Source organism: Arabidopsis thaliana, assembly GCF_000001735.4.
Source record: "Arabidopsis thaliana chromosome 1 sequence".
Lineage (NCBI taxonomy): Eukaryota > Viridiplantae > Streptophyta > Magnoliopsida > Brassicales > Brassicaceae > Arabidopsis > Arabidopsis thaliana.
Window position 1 is genome coordinate 4,829,712 of NC_003070.9, and position 17,072 is coordinate 4,846,783.

General features: G+C 36.8%; 7 protein-coding genes, 1 long non-coding RNA gene and 2 other non-coding genes across 15 annotated transcripts; 5 read left to right on the top strand and 5 right to left on the bottom strand.

The window, feature by feature from the left end:
* Nucleotides 1-585: 585 nt before the first annotated feature.
* On the top strand, nucleotides 586-2,204 carry FUT9 (fucosyltransferase 9; the record flags this gene model as incomplete). The annotated part of the gene is made up of 3 exons (NM_101276.3): nucleotides 586-694; nucleotides 772-1,667; nucleotides 1,785-2,204. 3 exons carry the CDS (start codon nucleotides 586-588, stop codon nucleotides 2,202-2,204), a joined length of 1,425 nt encoding a protein of 474 aa, NP_172863.3.
* A 735-nt stretch (nucleotides 2,205-2,939) lies between these two features.
* On the top strand, nucleotides 2,940-3,147 carry AT1G05053. Its single transcript, NR_138827.1, has one exon. It is a non-coding gene; the product is annotated as an other RNA (long non-coding RNA).
* Nucleotides 3,148-3,684: 537 nt separating this feature from the next.
* On the bottom strand, nucleotides 3,685-5,378 carry AT1G14120 (2-oxoglutarate (2OG) and Fe(II)-dependent oxygenase superfamily protein). Of its 3 annotated transcripts, none has more exons than NM_001332106.1 (4): nucleotides 5,303-5,378; nucleotides 4,779-5,125; nucleotides 4,308-4,629; nucleotides 3,685-4,209 (listed from the first exon to the last, which is right to left on the bottom strand). In NM_001332106.1, exons 2-4 carry the CDS (start codon nucleotides 5,120-5,122, stop codon nucleotides 3,937-3,939), a joined length of 939 nt encoding a protein of 312 aa, NP_001322167.1. In that variant the 5' UTR covers nucleotides 5,123-5,125; nucleotides 5,303-5,378; the 3' UTR covers nucleotides 3,685-3,936. The 3 variants fall into 3 exon arrangements, with proteins under 3 accessions (NP_001322167.1, NP_172864.1, NP_001322168.1); NM_101277.3 differs by having other exon boundaries at nucleotides 4,779-5,167; NM_001332107.1 differs by having other exon boundaries at nucleotides 3,807-4,209; nucleotides 4,779-5,146.
* A 634-nt stretch (nucleotides 5,379-6,012) lies between these two features.
* Nucleotides 6,013-8,060, bottom strand: AT1G14130 (2-oxoglutarate (2OG) and Fe(II)-dependent oxygenase superfamily protein). Its single transcript, NM_101278.5, has 3 exons — nucleotides 7,779-8,060; nucleotides 6,983-7,358; nucleotides 6,013-6,909 (listed from the first exon to the last, which is right to left on the bottom strand). The coding sequence occupies exons 2-3, from the start codon at nucleotides 7,327-7,329 to the stop codon at nucleotides 6,330-6,332; spliced, it is 927 nt and encodes a 308-aa protein (NP_172865.1). The 5' UTR covers nucleotides 7,330-7,358; nucleotides 7,779-8,060; the 3' UTR covers nucleotides 6,013-6,329.
* A 155-nt stretch (nucleotides 8,061-8,215) lies between these two features.
* On the bottom strand, nucleotides 8,216-9,922 carry UCP3 (Mitochondrial substrate carrier family protein). Its single transcript, NM_101279.2, has 2 exons — nucleotides 9,505-9,922; nucleotides 8,216-8,950 (listed from the first exon to the last, which is right to left on the bottom strand). The coding sequence occupies exons 1-2, from the start codon at nucleotides 9,889-9,891 to the stop codon at nucleotides 8,420-8,422; spliced, it is 918 nt and encodes a 305-aa protein (NP_172866.1). The 5' UTR covers nucleotides 9,892-9,922; the 3' UTR covers nucleotides 8,216-8,419.
* A 167-nt stretch (nucleotides 9,923-10,089) lies between these two features.
* Nucleotides 10,090-11,112, top strand: PnsL2 (PsbQ-like 2). Of its 2 annotated transcripts, NM_101280.3 has the most exons (2): nucleotides 10,090-10,647; nucleotides 10,823-11,112. In NM_101280.3, exons 1-2 carry the CDS (start codon nucleotides 10,174-10,176, stop codon nucleotides 10,919-10,921), a joined length of 573 nt encoding a protein of 190 aa, NP_563937.1. In that variant the 5' UTR covers nucleotides 10,090-10,173; the 3' UTR covers nucleotides 10,922-11,112. The 2 variants fall into 2 exon arrangements, with proteins under 2 accessions (NP_563937.1, NP_973820.1); NM_202091.2 differs by having other exon boundaries at nucleotides 10,142-10,844.
* AT1G14160 (Uncharacterized protein family (UPF0497)) lies at nucleotides 10,851-12,137 on the bottom strand. The gene is made up of 3 exons (NM_101281.3): nucleotides 11,660-12,137; nucleotides 11,457-11,580; nucleotides 10,851-11,302 (listed from the first exon to the last, which is right to left on the bottom strand). The coding sequence occupies exons 1-3, from the start codon at nucleotides 11,947-11,949 to the stop codon at nucleotides 11,087-11,089; spliced, it is 630 nt and encodes a 209-aa protein (NP_172868.1). The 5' UTR covers nucleotides 11,950-12,137; the 3' UTR covers nucleotides 10,851-11,086.
* A 426-nt stretch (nucleotides 12,138-12,563) lies between these two features.
* On the top strand, nucleotides 12,564-12,758 carry U2.14. The gene has a single exon (NR_138828.1). It is a non-coding gene; the product is annotated as an other RNA (small nuclear RNA).
* Nucleotides 12,565-12,761, top strand: AT1G05063. The gene has a single exon (NR_143391.1). It is a non-coding gene; the product is annotated as an uncharacterized misc_RNA (transcript).
* Nucleotides 12,762-13,472: 711 nt separating this feature from the next.
* On the bottom strand, nucleotides 13,473-16,202 carry AT1G14170 (RNA-binding KH domain-containing protein). Of its 3 annotated transcripts, none has more exons than NM_101282.4 (7): nucleotides 15,984-16,202; nucleotides 15,515-15,572; nucleotides 14,943-15,439; nucleotides 14,496-14,861; nucleotides 14,164-14,418; nucleotides 13,886-14,068; nucleotides 13,473-13,787 (listed from the first exon to the last, which is right to left on the bottom strand). In NM_101282.4, exons 2-7 carry the CDS (start codon nucleotides 15,540-15,542, stop codon nucleotides 13,752-13,754), a joined length of 1,365 nt encoding a protein of 454 aa, NP_172869.2. In that variant the 5' UTR covers nucleotides 15,543-15,572; nucleotides 15,984-16,202; the 3' UTR covers nucleotides 13,473-13,751. The 3 variants fall into 3 exon arrangements, with proteins under 3 accessions (NP_172869.2, NP_001117282.1, NP_001031044.1); NM_001035967.2 differs by having other exon boundaries at nucleotides 13,523-13,787; nucleotides 14,943-15,415; nucleotides 15,984-16,136; NM_001123810.2 differs by having other exon boundaries at nucleotides 14,943-15,572.
* Between the last annotated feature and the right edge of the window lie 870 nt (nucleotides 16,203-17,072).

A 17,072-nucleotide genomic window follows, 5' to 3' on the forward strand; every position in this document is an offset into this window, starting at 1 on the left:
GTTTAAATTTAAATAATTATAACATGCCTTTCTTCAAGATTTTTTTCCTTCACTTTGGCGAAGAATGATAACTCCAACTACTACAAAGAAAAAACCTTACTACAAATTAAGTGATATTGAAATCACTAAAAACACTTCTCAAACAATATATGGGAGTCATTTCATATGGTTTATAGAAATTATATTTAGTTATAAATTTTAGTGAATACAAATTTACATATTATATTCCACAAAAGTAAATATAATTTTTAGTAATTAAAAGTGTATTAAATTTTGGAAACATATTATTGAATCATAAATAGTGATATATATACAGTATTCTCTTCCATAAAATCATTTTAGTATTACTAAAAGTTGTTTCAAAATAAAAAAAATTAACATAGTAATTATTAAACATTGGCATGCAAATAAACTGATTATTAAATTAGATCTCTTAACATGTCTTTTTAGTACTACAAGTTAGTACCTAAGATTTCAAATGATTCATGCAAACCTATAAGATATCTTTCACCTCGTGATGACCATAACATGAAACCATAAATCTATGCAACAAAGTAGAAAACAGGAAGAAAACATATCTCCAATATGATAAAGCTCACGATAGCAATCGCCACTTGCTTAGTACTTTGCTTGGTGCTACTACTACCATCCTCCAACATATCCTACCGCCACAAGTATGATCTTCCAACCAACGGTAACAAGATCCTTCAATTTTTGGGGTTAATTTATTTCAAATAAAGAGAAATGCTCACTTTCTTTCATGTTGAAAAGGTTTAAATGATTCTGAACAACAAAGTGAGAAACTGCTAGGAGGGCTTCTTGCTACAGGGTTTGAAGAGAAATCTTGCTTAAGTAGGTATGATCAGTCTATGAGCAAGCCTTCACCATACAAACCATCTAGACATATTGTTTCTAAGCTTAGAAGCTACGAGATGCTTCACAAGCGTTGCGGGCCTGGCACAAAAGCTTACAAGAGAGCTACAAAGCAGCTTGGTCACAATGAATTAAGCAGCTCTGGTGATGAATGTCGGTATGTAGTGTGGATGCCTATGTTTGGTCTAGGAAACAGAATGCTTTCTCTGGTTTCTGTCTTCCTCTATGCTCTCTTGACAGATAGAGTCATGCTTGTTGACCAACGGAACGATATAACTGACCTCTTCTGCGAGCCTTTCCCCGAAACTTCCTGGTTACTTCCTCTAGATTTTCCATTGAATGATCAGTTAGATAGCTTCAACAGGGAACACTCGCGATGTTACGGAACAATGTTGAAGAATCATGGCATTAACTCAACTTCAATAATACCGTCACATCTTTATCTTGATATTTTCCATGATTCCAGGGATCATGACAAAAAGTTCTTCTGTGAAGAAGATCAAGCTTTCCTTGATAAAGTCACTTGGCTCGTCGTGAAATCCAACCTTTACTTTGTTCCATCTCTATGGATGATCCCTAGTTTCCAAACCAAACTCATCAAACTATTCCCACAGAAAGAAACCGTCTTTCACCATTTGGCTCGCTATCTTTTTCACCCGACAAACCAAGTTTGGGGTATGGTCACTAGATCATACAATGCCTACTTATCAAGAGCAGACGAGAGACTTGGGATTCAAGTACGAGTTTTTAGCAAGCCAGTTGGATATTTTCAACATGTAATGGACCAGATCTTAGCCTGTACACAAAGAGAGAAACTTTTGCCTGAACTGGCCACACCATAATCACAAGTCACTAATTCATCAAGAAGCCCGAAACTTAAAGCTGTCTTGGTCACATCTCTGCATCCAGAGTACTCTGATCACCTAAAGAACATGTTTTTGGAACAAGCAAGTTCGACAGGAGAAACAATAGAAGTTTATCAGCCAAGTGGAGAAAAGATTCAACAAACAGACAAGAAGCTTCACGACCAAAAGGCACTCGCCGAGATCTATCTCCTTAGCCTAACCGATGAACTTGTGACAAGCACAAGGTCTACATTTGGATATGTAGCTCAAGGTCTTGGAGGGTTAAAGCCATGGATACTCTACGAGCCAAGGGACAAGAAAACTCCAAACCCACCATGTGTTAGGGCCATGTCGATGGAGCCTTGTTTTCTTAGAGCTCCGCTCCATGGTTGTCAAGCTAAGACAATCAAAATCCCTCCTTTTGTTAGGATTTGTGAAGATTGGAAAACAGGGCTGAAGCTAGTTGATGTTTCAGATGAACTTTGATTGTTGTAAGAATTCATCTTCTTTTATGTTTTTGAATAAATAAATAAAAACCTTCTTCTATGTTCATCATTGTTCCTAGCCCTACAATTCCTAATCAAGAACTGGAACTGATCATCAAATTGTTTATTACCTTTAGAAATCTATCTGATCTCGGTGAATACTATCTATCGTCGCTGCTTACAACACCCACCGTCTTTTGATTCCAAAATCGGTGAGTCAGATCGCGAGTCGAGTTAGGATAAACTCGCTAGGGTTTGTCGTCGTCAACTAAAAACATGAGCACGTGATTAGCAAATAAGCCCCTGAACTATTAATTATCTTTTATAATTTCTACAAAAGTATGTTAATTTAAAATTGAACCTGATTCTCGATGGGTTAAGTAAAGTGATGGGTTAATATGTTACATTCTGAAGTTTAATTACTTATCTAATTAACCTGAAATAATAAAATAAGATTTGGTACAAAATCCAAACAAATATTACAGCACAAGTGATGACATTTTTTTTCTTTTTCTGAGAAGGCTGATAAGCTAGGGAATATTATTGGTTCGTATATATTATCGGAGCCTAAATCTATTTTTGGGTCGTTTAAGTCTTTGATGTTTATATAAACTTGAGAGATTTGCCGGCATGCAGATTCATGCTCAGTTTAATCTTTCTTAATCATCTGTCGCTTATAGGCTTGTATAGTCGTGGATGTTCAGCATCCACAGATTAATCTGGAGCTTTAAGATCTCTATCCACTGGTCCTAATAGGAATGAGAAGATTGAAATTCTCACTTTTGCGTCTATGCATTTATTTCACTCTATACGCTTCACATTGCACAATTCCCGTTGCTCCATATCTATTTTAACCTTTGTCCAATGTTATAAAGAATAGCCTCCTCCGAGAGAATGGCGTAACAAATGACGTAAACCAAAGACATTCTCTCTCTCATCATTGATCAAATTAATTAAGTAGTTAATTCGACAAAGACGTTTCAACAAGCAGGAAAAAACAAATAGTATGTGAAAACTTAAAGGGTGAATCACGTGGGATTACGAGAGAAAGAGTCACGTTTATATCGAGACAGCTAAAACACCCAACACCTACGAAAGACTTTTTTGCATGGTTGGTTCAATCTTCTTTCTTGCTAGATACGAGAGTATTTAATATCAATTAATAAAATATTATTTAAATGTCTAAAATTGATAAAACGCTCGTCTGGTTGGTGAGATATTGGAATGTGCTAAAACATTTTTCACGGGATTCGAGTCTCATTCGAAAAATAAATAACATCATTTTCCAAATTAAGAAAACCTATGCTTTCTTGTTATTGAAGAAAGTGATAAGTTCTGACATGTATCTCTTGCGTATGACGGATTAAGTTCTGGCCAGACATTCAAGGTCCTGGCAGATTAATGCAGTCTCAACTACCGCACAGCTCTAGCTTGACACACCATGTGTTAGGACCATGTTGATGGAGCCTTGTTTCCATTCTCCTATGTCTTATCTTATTATATATAAGCCCTTGAATTATTGATTACATTTAATTATATTCATATATATAATACATTGTCTTATCATTGTAACTCGTATGCATGTATATTCGAGCGGGATGACTGGAATAGAAAGCGTGCGTGATACTATAAGCACAACGAAATTTATTACATTATTCAGGGTAACAAAAAATAAAAATATGAGAATTAAAATATTTGAAGACAGATATATGTTGGTACATTTAATAGTCCGCTTAATCTATCTTTGGGACGTCACTTAACTCATTTATGGTTATGAACTTGAGAGATTCGCCAGCATGAAGATGCTTGCTAAGTCTAATCTTTCTTAGTCCTCCGTCACTGATAGGCTTGTATAGTCGCGGATGTTCAGCATCCACAAATTCATCTGGAGCTTCAAGATCTCTATCCACTGGTCCTAATAGGAACGAAGCAATAGTAATCCTCATTTTTGCCTCTATGCATTGCACTCTATGCTTCACATTGCATAACCTTCCATTGCTCCATATCTATCATAAAGTTTCAAAAACCAAAAAAAATAAAGTTTAATTTTCATGTTCAACATATTTTTGGAACTATATACTAACTACGGGTGATATCATCCCACCGTAGCCATGTCACCAAGGTTGACAAGAAGCGTGTTCGGCAATGTGTGTATGGGGAAAAAGGATCCTGAAGAGTTGTCCATGGCTTCAAGTCCACCAACATCCTCATCACCTTGAAGAATTGTCAAGAAACCAGGATCCGTGTGTAATATCACACCGAGTTTTCCAACAGAATCCGGTTTAAAATGATATTTGTTCATCCGAAATTGGCTTGGCCATCCTCTCAAAAAATTGGGCTCTACCACTCCGTAGCTCTCCGCTAATCTCCTTGCTAGACTCCTCGCAAGATCATCAGTAGCTTTTGCATACTTTAGCAAAATCTCCCTGCAAGCCAACAACCAAAAAAAAAAAAGACAGCATATATTAATGTTTCAAACATTTTTGATGGATCCAAAACTGTTATTGGGACCAATATAATTGTACAAAAAATGATAACGACGTCATCAAAAACATTATAAAAAAGATAAATTAACCTTTGATCTGGCGAGGCGTCGAGTTTATCACAAAAACTATTGACAGCTTGAGGAGATGCCATGTCAAAAAGACCAAATGATTCATAAAAAGGATTGAACTCACTTAGAGGCTTGTAACCATTCCCTAGTAACACATCGGTGTTTCGCAGTTTCATCTCATATGGACGTTCATGGAGATCTCTAACAGTCTTCTTCATCTCAGCCATCAAAGACAAAGAAACTCCATGGTTTATCACCGTGAAACATCCCCATCTCTCACTCGCTTCACGGATTTTCTCATTCAGAATCTGATCATTAACCTCTTCCAAGTCTATTGTTGGAATGACTCCATTTACTTCCGCCATTATCTTCAATGAAAAGGCTTTTCTCTAGTCAAGCAATTTGGACAGCTAAAAACAGTCATCAGAGAAAAAAGAATTACATATAAGTCGAAGAAACCCTAGCAATGATGAGTTTTCAGAAATGGTTTATTTTCTTTATATGATCTACTCAAAGAGTTTTCAGAAATCAGAAATAAAGAGTACCTTAATTTCGTCGGGATCCTTATTAATTATCTCTAGATTTCTCGAGAAAAACGAAGGAGTAAATGTATTGTAAGATGACTTATCGAAGGCGAGATTATTATATAAAGAAGTCGAAGTATTTTCGACCATGCACAGAAGTCTGCCGTAGTAATTAATAAAATACTCTCCACGCTTTCCACGTGAATGTGACACTACGGGCATAATGTGGTTCCTTTGTGTTAACATCATATAGATACATCATACATGCAAATACGAATTTGCATAGGGATGCAACTATTAGAGTCAACCGGTAAAACAAAAATGAAAGATATTGGTTCCTTTGTTTTTGAAAGATATAAGAAGACAACGCAACGCCACCTCTTAGCGGTTTGAGATACATGTGGCGTCATGGGCCGGATCTAGAGCCACCAAGGAAGGTGCATCTGCCTCCTATGCATTTTAGATATCCAACTACTCTTAAAGCTGCACGCCGATGGTTCTTGCATAATTTGTGCCAACACATACACACAATATGCAAAAATTAGTTCTTGTTACTGGCCAAGTAGATCAATCTACCAATGGTTTGGAGATAAGGCTCAGGATCAAGTACAAGTGGCGATTTGGGACCAAACCAGGCTGTTTACTTCCGGACTCCATCTTTAATTAACTATATAGTAATTTTCTTTTTCTTGAGAGAATGTAAAATTTTATTCGATCAAAAAATATGGTACATTATAAGCAACCTTTAGTAGAATATTTTGAAACTTGGAAGCAAAGAAAAACAGAGCTTTAGAACTATAAAAACAGAATTAACTCCATAGTAACTAAATATGATTTTGATAAAAAAAAATTTCTCTAGAAGTACCACCAACAAACAGAGGATCAATAGTAGTAGTATTGCATCCACAAAGATCTCAAGGTAAAAAAGATCATATATTGCAACAATCCAATAGGTAATACATTTTAATACATCTTTATTTCTCATTCTTAGGTAAGAAATTGCTGTTTTCTGGCTCCATAGCGCTACCATCTTAAAATGCCATTTAGGTCATTTATCTAGTCCTGCATGGGTTATAAGCTTGAGAGCTTCTCCATCATGCAATTTTTTAGTCATTCTAATATTTCGTACCCCTTCGTGACTAATAGGCTTGTATAGTCGCGGATGTTCTGCATCCACAAACTCACTTGGAGGTTCCAAATCTGTATCCATTGGTCCTAATAAGAACGAGGCGATGGAATACCTCATTGTTGCTTCTTTGCATTGCACTCTATGCTTCACATTGCACAATCTTCCGTTGCTCCATATCGTAGCCATGTCCCCGAGGTTGATAGCAAGCGTGTTTGGCAACGGGTCTATGGGGAAAAAGGTTCCTGAAGAATTGTCCATAGCTTCAAGTCCACCAACATTTTCATCATCTTGAAGAATCGTCAAGAACCCTGAATCCGTGTGTAGTTGCACACCGAGTTTCCCGACTGTTTCGGGTTTAAAATGATATTTGTTAATCCGAAACTGGCTCGGCCATTCTTTGAAAAAGTCGGTCTCAACCAGCCCGTAACTCTCTGCTAATTTCCTCGCTAAATCCGTTGCAAGTCCATTGATAGCCTTCGCATACTTCACCATAATCTCCCTGCAACCCTCAAACTCCATCAAGACATAAAATCAATGTTCCATCATTTTAGACCAAAGAAAAAGAAGTTAACCTTTGATCTGCAGAAGCTTCGAGTTGGTCACAAAAGGTATTGACAGCATGAGGAGAAGCCATGTCATAGAGACCTAATGCTTCATAGTAAGGATTGATTTCGTTTGGAGCTCTGTAACCACTCCCTAGGAGCACATCGGTGTTACGCACTTTCACCTCGTATGGACGTTGAAAGAGATCAATAACAGTCTTCTTCATCTCAGCCATCAAAGACAATGAAACTCCATGGTTTATCACCCTGAAACATCCCCATCTCTCACTGGCTTCACGGATTTTCTGATTCAGAATCTTATCAGAAACCTCTTCCAAGTCTATAGTCGGAATGATGACTCCGTTTAGTTCCCCCATATCTTCAATGGAGAGGTTAACAAAGAAACCTAAGGCCAATATTATAGAGAAAGAAACATCAATAGAGAGAGTGACGTAATCAATGAGATCAGTGTAGAAAATTACTTTGAAGAAAGACAATTCTCTCTGATCAAATCAGTAAAGTGGTCTGAATTGGACAATGACGTTCAACGAATCAGAAGAAAAAGTTTAAAACTTTAATAGCTTAAATTGGCTAATGATCTATAAAGTGACGATTCAACCAGCTAAAACAGTCTAAATCGAAGAAAACCCGGTAACTAATTAGGCTGAATTAACAAGATAATTCATCAGTACTTCTTCTGGATAAACTTCAATTACGTTTAAATTGAAGAAACCCCAGTAATAGTTAAGCTAAATAAACAAAAGATGATTTGTCACGTTTGCTTATTCTGGGTAAACATCAAAGAGTTTTCAGAAATAAAGAGTACCTTAATTCCGTGGGGAATCTTGCCTCTAGATTTTTATCGAGAAATCAGAGGAGTTGATTCAGTGTAGAGTTACTTATTGAAGGAAAGAAGGAAAAACGAAATCAGAAAATTGGATACAGTTTTTTTTTTTTTTTTCGCGTTCACAGAAGTCTACTTTATTATAGAGGAGAAGAAGAAGAAAAATGACGTCAATATGTTTGGGCAACGATTTCCACGCGCCAAATTTCGATTTAATACATGGACAAATGACACACAAAATTTTCTAACTTAAATATACATACGATATACATAAATGATAAATCTAATATTATTCCATTATCATATAATATTTTGTATGTGCCAAACATCACGACTTTTTTTAATTGCAATTTTGAAATTCACATATTACATTTCTATGGAATATTTTATTAATCTCTTACTTTTTAAAATATTTTTTTGCTTAGGATGTCCAATCTAATTTAATCAACAAAAAAAAAATGATAAATCTATGGGCCTACACTTTTGGGCCCAAATTTATATAACTCTTCTCGCGTTAATCAGAAACTGATGCTACTTCTCAAGGTTCTTACAAAATGTGTAACAACTAACAAGTAAGAACTAAAGAACACAAATCTCAAATTTGCTTTTCCAGTTTCTCAGGTCTAGAAGGAAGAGATTCCTGCCAGCAGTCTAAACTTCTCATAGGAGACCCAAAACACGAACTGCCACGGTCCAAGCCTTGCCCATGTCGGGAAGAAACCTTTCCACAAAGCTCTTATTCCTTCAAACTTAACCGTCTTCACCAAACAGTCGTAAGAATTTCTGTACACAGCATTTTCACCCTGGTTCATCATCCTCGTCTTCACCACATCAGCTGGACAACTCAAACTTGTCGAAGCAAGACCCGACATTATAGAAGCAAGAGTGTGCGCAAAAATGTTATCCTCAGCAATCTTCTTATCGATGACAAAGTGTTTGGCGTGATCATAGCAAGCTAGTTCTCCCATATTCACTAGAAATGCTCTCTGGATGTTTGGAAGAACACCTTTCCATAACCCTTTTACTCCTTCTGATTGTAGGATTTTGGTAAAAGCCTCGATTGGTCCCGAGTACCTCGGTTTCAGGCCTTGGCTCACCAATCTACCATCTGCTTGCATTCTCACTTTGACCAAATCAGCTGGACTAGCCACTACCTGCATTTCTAGTATGGACACAATAAGAAGCATTTTAGTGTGGTGTAGGTATAAACAACACTCAAATGTCAATTCTAAAGATATCAACAACCTAAAAGATAGCTACATTTCTCACTTCAGTAGCGTAAAAACAATTGAAAATCCTTAATAATTAACTTCGCCGGAAATCTACGAGTTTCCATAGGTAATCAGTGATCTGAGAGAACTTAATTGTAACACATAGGAGACAACAAGCAAGCACAAATTTTGGATTAAGGATCTGTGAAATACATTGAGACGTCTATGACTAGGATCTGCATTGGTTCTTATCTCTGAACCAACCTAAAGTAGCAGCTAACTTTGGAATGAAACGAACATTGAAAGCCTATAAAACTTGAAACAAAATCTCCTTCTAATTAATACCTTCTTCTACGAAACATATTCAAAGGAAACTATACATAGAGATCGATTGTTCAATTCGAAATGTTAATTCTACTCTAAGCAACTGTTAATCCAGATCCAATTTACAGTCAAAACATGACTCTAAAGATTTACCGGTGAAGAAACACCGTTACCTGAGCTATAACACCAGAAAATCCTCCGACGAGAGCCTTTGTGGCGAGAGGAAGAGACTCGCTATTGTTAGTTTCAGATCTGACGATGAGTCCTTTCAAATTCTCGTATCCAATGATTCTGATAGGCGTGTAGAACAGGTGTCTGATAATCGCCGGAGATAGACCTTTGTAGAGACCAATCACTCCTTCCTTTCTCGCAATCTCCGATACGACTCCGAAAGCGCCAATCCGATGCGCACCAGAAGCGGATCCCGAACCATGGAGCTGCATTCTAGTCTTTGTGAGATCAATCGGAAACGTAACTGACTCTGCAACCATCGCAGAGAGTGAAGCAAGCAGGATCCTGGTTCCGGTCGGTGCTTCTCTGGTCACTCGGCTCCGCTCCATTTTCACCGGATTTGATTACCACTAACACAATGTCCATCACAGAGAACACAACTTGATTCTATTTCGTAGTCAACGACATCGTTTCGGTCATCAGAGTGTATTTGACGACGTCGTTTCCATAATATTGGGCTTTAAAGTCTTATGGGCCCATGTTCACAAATTCTAAAATACAAAACTTTAGAGATAACAGCCGACGTGGCAAAACATGAAAGACCGAGTAGACATTATAGTTTTGAGCTCCTCCCATTTCATATCCTTAAGAAAAACAAAAACAAAAATCAAATGAGCTCCTTCACCACCACCAACACTCCGCCACCGTATCTCCTCCGGAAAATTTATCATCGCCGTGTAAACCAACCGTTCTCCGTCGTATGTTGCACCGGAGAACCCCAACAAGACATCTTCACCCGCCGGAGAACCTTGACTTCACTAATAACATTCACGGTCATCGGCGGTGCTACGTCATCAGCATTAGCACAGGAGAAATGGGGGACAAGGTCATTCATAAAGGAGAAATATTTTATGCCGGGACTATCACCTGAGGATGCGGCGGCGCGTATAAAACAGACGGCTGAAGGATTAAGAGACATGAGGGAGATGTTGGACCACATGTCGTGGAGGTACGTTATATTCTACATAAGATTGAAACAGGCTTATCTGTCTCAGGATCTCACCAACGCCATGAACATCTTGCCGGAGAGTCGCCGGAATGATTACGTTCAGGCGGCAAACGAGCTTGTCGAAAACATGAGTGAGGTATACGTTATATAATTAATGAACAAATTAAAAACAGAATTAGTAATTTTTAATGCTAATTTAAGGTTTGATTGTTAATAACACTGAATGTTGCGTTTTGTAACACATGATCATATGGAAGTCAAACTTTAACCACATGTTAATATTGATATCTTTCATAATTTTGATATAACAGTTGGATTTCTATGTACGGACGCCAAAGGTGTACGAGTCCTATCTTTACTACGAGAAGACATTGAAATCGATAGACAATGTTGTGGAGTTTCTTGCTTAATTCAGTTGTATTGTATATATGTCTTTCTTCATTCTTCACATGAAATCTCTGGACTCGTTACATTAGATATAAAATTAAAAGACTTAATAATGTATATTCAAGAAACATTTCGTTTGCGTGATTTCTCTGCAAAATCAGATCGATATATATATGTGCATAGATATCTTAGTGGCGAGAGAGGGAGATAGCGGAATTGATAACAATAAGCATGAGTAAGATCACTGCGCAGAAAGAACCGATGAGAGATCCCGAGATGCGTTCACAGAATCCGTCAAATTGCTGGCAGATCGGTGGCCAATTAGCAGTTGTGTTCCCCTCGTGAGCTAAATACACGGTGGCTGTTGCTGCAGATGCTCCAGAGCTAACCAAAGCCAGCATCACCTGATTATATATAGAAACCATAAATCATAACACTTTTGAGTGATCAAATTTAAATTTATATATGGGTTTTCATTAAAATGTTAGCTTTCTTGGGTCACAAGTTAGTTGGATATTTGGTGCCCTGTTTTGTTCTCTTAAAGAGGGAGATATTTACCGTGTCGACAACGAGCAAGATGATTCTCGAGGTTTTAGCTTGAGTACTGAAGATATGAAAGATACTCACAGGTAGAGAAAGAACCAAATATCCACCAGAAATGGCGTTTGCAACCACGAAAAACCTATAAAACAGAGCAGTATTATTATATATACACAATCAAATTCATGATTCATCGATATACTGATCACTGAATATTTTACATGAGCGTTGGTAAGTCGCTGTATTTAACTTTCAGAAGTACGAGCTGACTCAAAGAGACAACAGATTCATGTGTTGTTCCCATGGCAAGCGCGCTTCCTATAGTTCCAAAAACAGCAAATAACCGCAGAACGAATCCAAGAACCGATATTCCTTTGTTTATAACCAACTTTGGCTCAAAAGTAATCAATTTCCTAGATGATCTTGAAGTTTCCCCAGCTTCAATCTGTTTTGCTTCCCTAGCTTCAATCCCTTGTGCTTCCTCAGCTTCATTATGCTTTGCTTCTTCCATTTTTGCTCTGTGACTGTTTACTAAACAAAAAGGGTCTGCAGTTTATATAAATCTCCACAGTGAAACACTTCAAGAAGTGGTTAAGACTTTGAAGTAGCTGATTATAATGAAGAATACAAGATAAAAAAAATGTTAAAGCATAATTAATTGTGGAATTCACATATAAAGACAGAGAATTTAGGTTTATTGCTGAGGACATATAATGAGCAAAGATTTATTTGTTATCTTGTGTTTTTGCTTATCCTCTCTGTACCTGCTCTATATTGTTACATCAAACAACAACCAATAAGAATTCTCATTTTGGCATTGTATTCATGTCCGTAGCTAAATAATAATCTAAGCTATAAACTTTGAAGTGTTTACTAAATTTGACTGTGATTTTTTTTAGAATGATGAATATATTTTATTCGTAGAGAAAGAGAGAAGAAATTCAAAAGATTAAAGCTACCCAGATTGAATTCAGTGCTTTAAGGCACGACGACAACTTATGATGTTTTGTCTTTCATAGGCGTTTTTGTTCAAGAGGTTCTTTTTGAATTGTCCCACATCGATAGTTTAGAAGAGCTTTAGTCATAGCTTTGGGTATAAAATAGAAGCTGAGCCGTACGAACAATTCATACCTTTCTCGGCCTTTTGGCTAAGATCAAGTGTAGTATCTGTTCTTATCAGTTTAATATCTGATATGTGGGCCATCGGCCCACACGATATTAACTCTATTTTTTGAGGGAGATAGCTCACTAAGATAGCTTGCTATCTGGGCTTTCGCGAGTCGCCCATGCGTTGCACTATTGCACGGGCTTGGCTCAACCCGCCAATTTTAGAGTCCCAATTTTTAAGAATCGATTCTTCTTATTGCACCGTCAAGGCCCAAGGAATACCGATTTGGTGAGATTCTAGCTTGCAAACGTAACTTCATCCCACATCGACGATTATGAGGATATCTAGTGTATTTATATATACATCTGAACTTTGGTAAGTTCAACTCGTCACTGTACGAAGTGATTGGACTATAAACTTGTCAAAGTTCAGGCCCAGATAAGTCCGCGGGTCACTTTTCCGTAGAGATGCGGAACCTCGGCAACGAGAGAATCTTTACGTCGGATAGACATATGGCTGAGACACGTGTGTGGAGCCTTCTCTCGGACGAATGATATAATATGGCTGAGACACGTGTTTGGAGCCTTCTCTCCGACGAATGATAATATGGCCGTTCGTTACAAAACAGTTATTCACTTGGGTCTTTCTTCTGACCAAACTGAACGGGGCTTACGTTCCAGTGTCAACATCTCTTTTTTTGAGATTTGATGTACAACTAAGAAACTGATGGAAAGCGTAAGCGTGAGATTTTTCATATGAATGACTAAGACTTCTGTAATCTTGTTTGTGTCCTCTTCTTCTCACCTACTCTATAGTGTACATCCACTAACTTGAACTAAAAGTATAATTCTTGCAAGAACAAAGTAAAGTGGAAAAGATCCAGAGTATCTAGACATTAATCTCAAAAACAATAAAAACGTAGAGAGTATTGAATTGGTATTTTTTATGTAATGCAATAGAATAATGAAATGTTGGTTACTAGAAATAGAAATTTTAAAAAATACTTGCGAAAATTCAAAGAGTATACCAACGTAAAAGAAAAAAAGAACAAAGATGAAAACACACCATCTCTTGTTTACATTTCTTATGTGAATTGCATAGACAACTTTTTTTTCCTACAAGTAACATAATATTGTATAAAAATTGCATCAACATTGAAGTTCTGAACACTCTCAATCTTCCTCTCTAAGATTGGTTTTCTTGATTTAAGAAACATGGTTTCTTCTCTTAGAATTCGAATTCTGCAAAAGCATATAAATTACTTAAGTGAATATCTTTGATTGATTGATGCATATTACATTTGATATTTTTTAAAAAAATCTTGTGGACCAGTACATACCAGTTTACTGTGGTCATCGCGTTTTGCGTATTTGGATTTGCTCGAACTTTCAGTCACTTGAGGGATATATGGAAAAGATGTTGGTAGCAAGACAAGTCCATGATCCATGTCGAAAGAGTTAGCTCTTAATCGCAAGATTACTTGCGTGAGAGCTTTCATAGCGGCATCAGGACTTCCTGTAATCTAACCACAGCAATATAACAGGAAACATTGGCTTAGTTTCACTTTCACAAAGGAAACAAAACCAAGTCCAAACACAATCCGAATGTGTTTATTACCTGAACCATCTCTTCATCTTCACGAGCAATTTTTGGTACATCTTCTTTTTGAAGAATACGAATATTAGCTCTTGTTACACTCCTCATCTCAGATATAACTGCTCCACCTTTTCCAATGAGACACCCGATTTGGGAACTCGATACAAGTAAACGCGTAGAGATTGCTAAATCATTTGCATCTTTACCAACTTTCTCACTGCATCGCTGTTGTAAGCGTATTGCTGCATTCACCGCTGGAGATTGATCTTCGTAGAACTACATACAACAAAAAAGGTCGGTTTAAATATGAAATAATCTTTGTATGATTTATAAAAGAAAAAGATTTGCATTACCTCTTTTGATGATATGAAAATGATGCAATCATCATCATCAGTTTCTGAGGTATTGACTCTAATAGTAGCACCAGTTTCTTGCCTGATCTGATTAATGAAACCACCGCCTTTTCCAATCACACCTCCAACGTTTTCAGCTGGACAGATGAAGCAAACACAAAATTCTCTTGCATCTGCTATATCTCTACGCACAGCGTAGTTTCTGTGAGAGCTCGTCAGTGCTGCAGACATTAACATTGCACCAGGTTGATGCATGGAAGAACTTGAAGAAGACAGGAGTAAGTGTTGAAATCTTGAAGGATTATCATGAAGCAGTGAAGCAACTTGATAAAGAGCTTCTCTAACAACCAAAGGCTCTCCAATTATCTGAAAATTAACAAACACAGAATCATTAGCTAAATTCATAATTCAAATCTTTTTTCTCTAATCATTGTGAGTGTATCTCACCAGAAGAAGCTCATCATGACTCAAAGTCAAAGCACAAGCAGGAAGATGATCTTTGATAACACGAATCTGAGCATTGGTGTCGTTACGAAGATTCTGGATTACTTGACCTCCTTTCCCAATAACGCAACCAATTTGGTCAGACGGTACAAGCATCCTCACGGTTACCGTTTGCTTTTCACCAAGATCATTATCATCATCAGTACCATCATCTTGATCAGCGTCCGCTACAACCATGTCATGAACCTTGAAAAGAGCATCCAAAGCAGGACAAACAAGCTCACCATCATCTCCAAAATGATTCAACTCCTCATTAGTGGAATACATGGTAACAACACGCTCCTCACAACCAGGTAAAGCCTCGTTTATCCTCATGTTTGATTTAGTCTCAGACCTTATCTGCTTAGCAATCTCGCCGCCTTTCCCGATAATGCTCCCGGTCTTTTTCACGGGACACAAGTAGCGGTATACAGTGTCTTCTGAAGCAATAACATTTTGATCTGTTTCATCATGAAGATTTCTTCTCTTACTTCCTCCATTTCCAGTAAACTCAGATTGCAAATTAGATCTCTTACCATGAATGTTCCTCAGAGTACTAGCCATTTTAACAAGAGATCACAATGCCTCAGGAAGCTGGAGAAAATATGAAAAATAATTTAGAGCTTAGTTTGTTCATATGATCCTTTATATATAATCAACAAACACTAAAGAAACACACAAAACAGAGTCCTTGAGAATTCTAAAGATCAGATCTTGGCACTACATTAGTTAAAATCAAAGAGCCAAATTTTCAGACATAAACACCTTTGACTTGTTTGGTCAACTATGCTAAATCAAGAAACAAGATTATTCAAGAAACAGGGATTAGGTCAAATCTCTCCCCTCAATTCTAGCTCTTTATGCAAAATTGAGACAAGAAAACTACACAAACACAACCGATCAAGATCCATGAGACATCACCGACTTATTAAGGAAACATTTTACATGACTTGTTGAATCTACAACATTTCATTGAATTAGAGCTTGGGAACATGCAATGCTTACAGATAGGAGCTTTCACTGGTCGATCTGTCTGTTTTGCCGGAAAATGTGACCGCTTCTTCGGCTGCTGCTAGCTTCAATGGTTTTATTTTGGCTTCTTGGGTTTGAAAGCAGAGAAATACAAAGTTTTTGGGGCTAACGTCTATATATTAAATATAAATATCTGATTACAGGTGGCTTTTTCTCTTTTAACTGTTCTTCGGGACGTGACGGCACGTAAACTACTACTTAAAAATATATATTTAAATACATATATATGTACCTGAAATTAAAATATTTTATGACGGAATAATTATAGTTTTCTTAGAAAAACATAATAATTTCGTTTTATTTGTTCTTCAAAAGTTAGCGTTTATACTGATTAGATCGTAGTTTTGGTGAATTACATAAATGTATTTTAACCAACTTTTTAAAATTATCACCAACTACATTGAAAATCAATGTTCAACCATCATTATAGTTTGGTGAACTAATATTTTAATGTGCTAACGACATTATAAAAAAAAACAGCAGACGATTTTTCTTTTATTTAAGCATTTTTAGTGTCTTTTATATAACAGGCTTTTGGTCAAATAGAATAACACTAACTTGATGAAATATTTGATAAAAGGAATAAAACTAAATTATTATGACTTTGTTATATTCCACTTGTGTCCGGTGGCTTTGGATGATTGTGTAGCTGTGAATTAGAATTACACAACTACTCTGAATTAGTCTTCGTTAGTGGAGTTTTCTGCATGTGAGCTAGATTTGAATACAATCATATCGAAAATATAAAGAATGATCAAAAGTAGTTTCTTTTTCCAAATAGTGATCAGAAACTAGAATTAAAATTATCTGTAATCCATATCAATATGCGTAGAAATTTGATAGTCAACGTCGTAATATCTCTCAAAAGAGTTGGAGTCGATATCATACTTTTGAAGGCTTGAAGCAGCCCATGCCATGTATCGACACGGAATTTCAGATAGATAATTTACCGGTTTATTCCGGTTTACAGACTCAATTATGGTTAACACTTAACAATATACTCTAATAAAGCTTTTACCCCTAATTCACCTGTAGTTTTTTCAGTTAAAGCTAATGAAACGA

What these genes read in the sequence shown, in the direction of transcription:
- AT1G14120 (NM_001332106.1), bottom strand. Translation starts at nt 5,122, where the DNA reads ATGGCGGAAGTAAATGGAGTCATTCCAACAATAGACTTGGAAGAGGTT. An exon ending in GACGCCTCGCCAGATCAAAG is followed by an intron (nt 4,630 to 4,778) that starts GTTAATTTATCT and finishes GTTGGCTTGCAG; the next exon opens with GGAGATTTTGCTAAAGTATG. An exon ending in ACCTTGGTGACATGGCTACG is followed by an intron (nt 4,210 to 4,307) that starts GTGGGATGATAT and finishes ACTTTATGATAG; the next exon opens with ATATGGAGCAATGGAAGGTT.
- AT1G14170 (NM_001123810.2), bottom strand. Translation starts at nt 15,542, where the DNA reads ATGGCTAGTACTCTGAGGAACATTCATGGTAAGAGATCTAATTTGCAA. An exon ending in TTTTCATATCATCAAAAGAG is followed by an intron (nt 14,419 to 14,495) that starts GTAATGCAAATC and finishes TGTTGTATGTAG; the next exon opens with TTCTACGAAGATCAATCTCC. An exon ending in AAGATGAAGAGATGGTTCAG is followed by an intron (nt 14,069 to 14,163) that starts GTAATAAACACA and finishes TGCTGTGGTTAG; the next exon opens with ATTACAGGAAGTCCTGATGC.
- PnsL2 (NM_101280.3), top strand. Translation starts at nt 10,174, where the DNA reads ATGAGCTCCTTCACCACCACCAACACTCCGCCACCGTATCTCCTCCGG. An exon ending in TTGTCGAAAACATGAGTGAG is followed by an intron (nt 10,648 to 10,822) that starts GTATACGTTATA and finishes TTGATATAACAG; the next exon opens with TTGGATTTCTATGTACGGAC.
- AT1G14130 (NM_101278.5), bottom strand. Translation starts at nt 7,329, where the DNA reads ATGGGGGAACTAAACGGAGTCATCATTCCGACTATAGACTTGGAAGAG. An exon ending in GAAGCTTCTGCAGATCAAAG is followed by an intron (nt 6,910 to 6,982) that starts GTTAACTTCTTT and finishes TGAGGGTTGCAG; the next exon opens with GGAGATTATGGTGAAGTATG.
- UCP3 (NM_101279.2), bottom strand. Translation starts at nt 9,891, where the DNA reads ATGGAGCGGAGCCGAGTGACCAGAGAAGCACCGACCGGAACCAGGATC. An exon ending in TTTCTGGTGTTATAGCTCAG is followed by an intron (nt 8,951 to 9,504) that starts GTAACGGTGTTT and finishes CTAGAAATGCAG; the next exon opens with GTAGTGGCTAGTCCAGCTGA.
- AT1G14160 (NM_101281.3), bottom strand. Translation starts at nt 11,949, where the DNA reads ATGGAAGAAGCAAAGCATAATGAAGCTGAGGAAGCACAAGGGATTGAA. An exon ending in AGCGACTTACCAACGCTCAT is followed by an intron (nt 11,581 to 11,659) that starts GTAAAATATTCA and finishes TCTGTTTTATAG; the next exon opens with GTTTTTCGTGGTTGCAAACG. An exon ending in TCTTGCTCGTTGTCGACACG is followed by an intron (nt 11,303 to 11,456) that starts GTAAATATCTCC and finishes ATATATAATCAG; the next exon opens with GTGATGCTGGCTTTGGTTAG.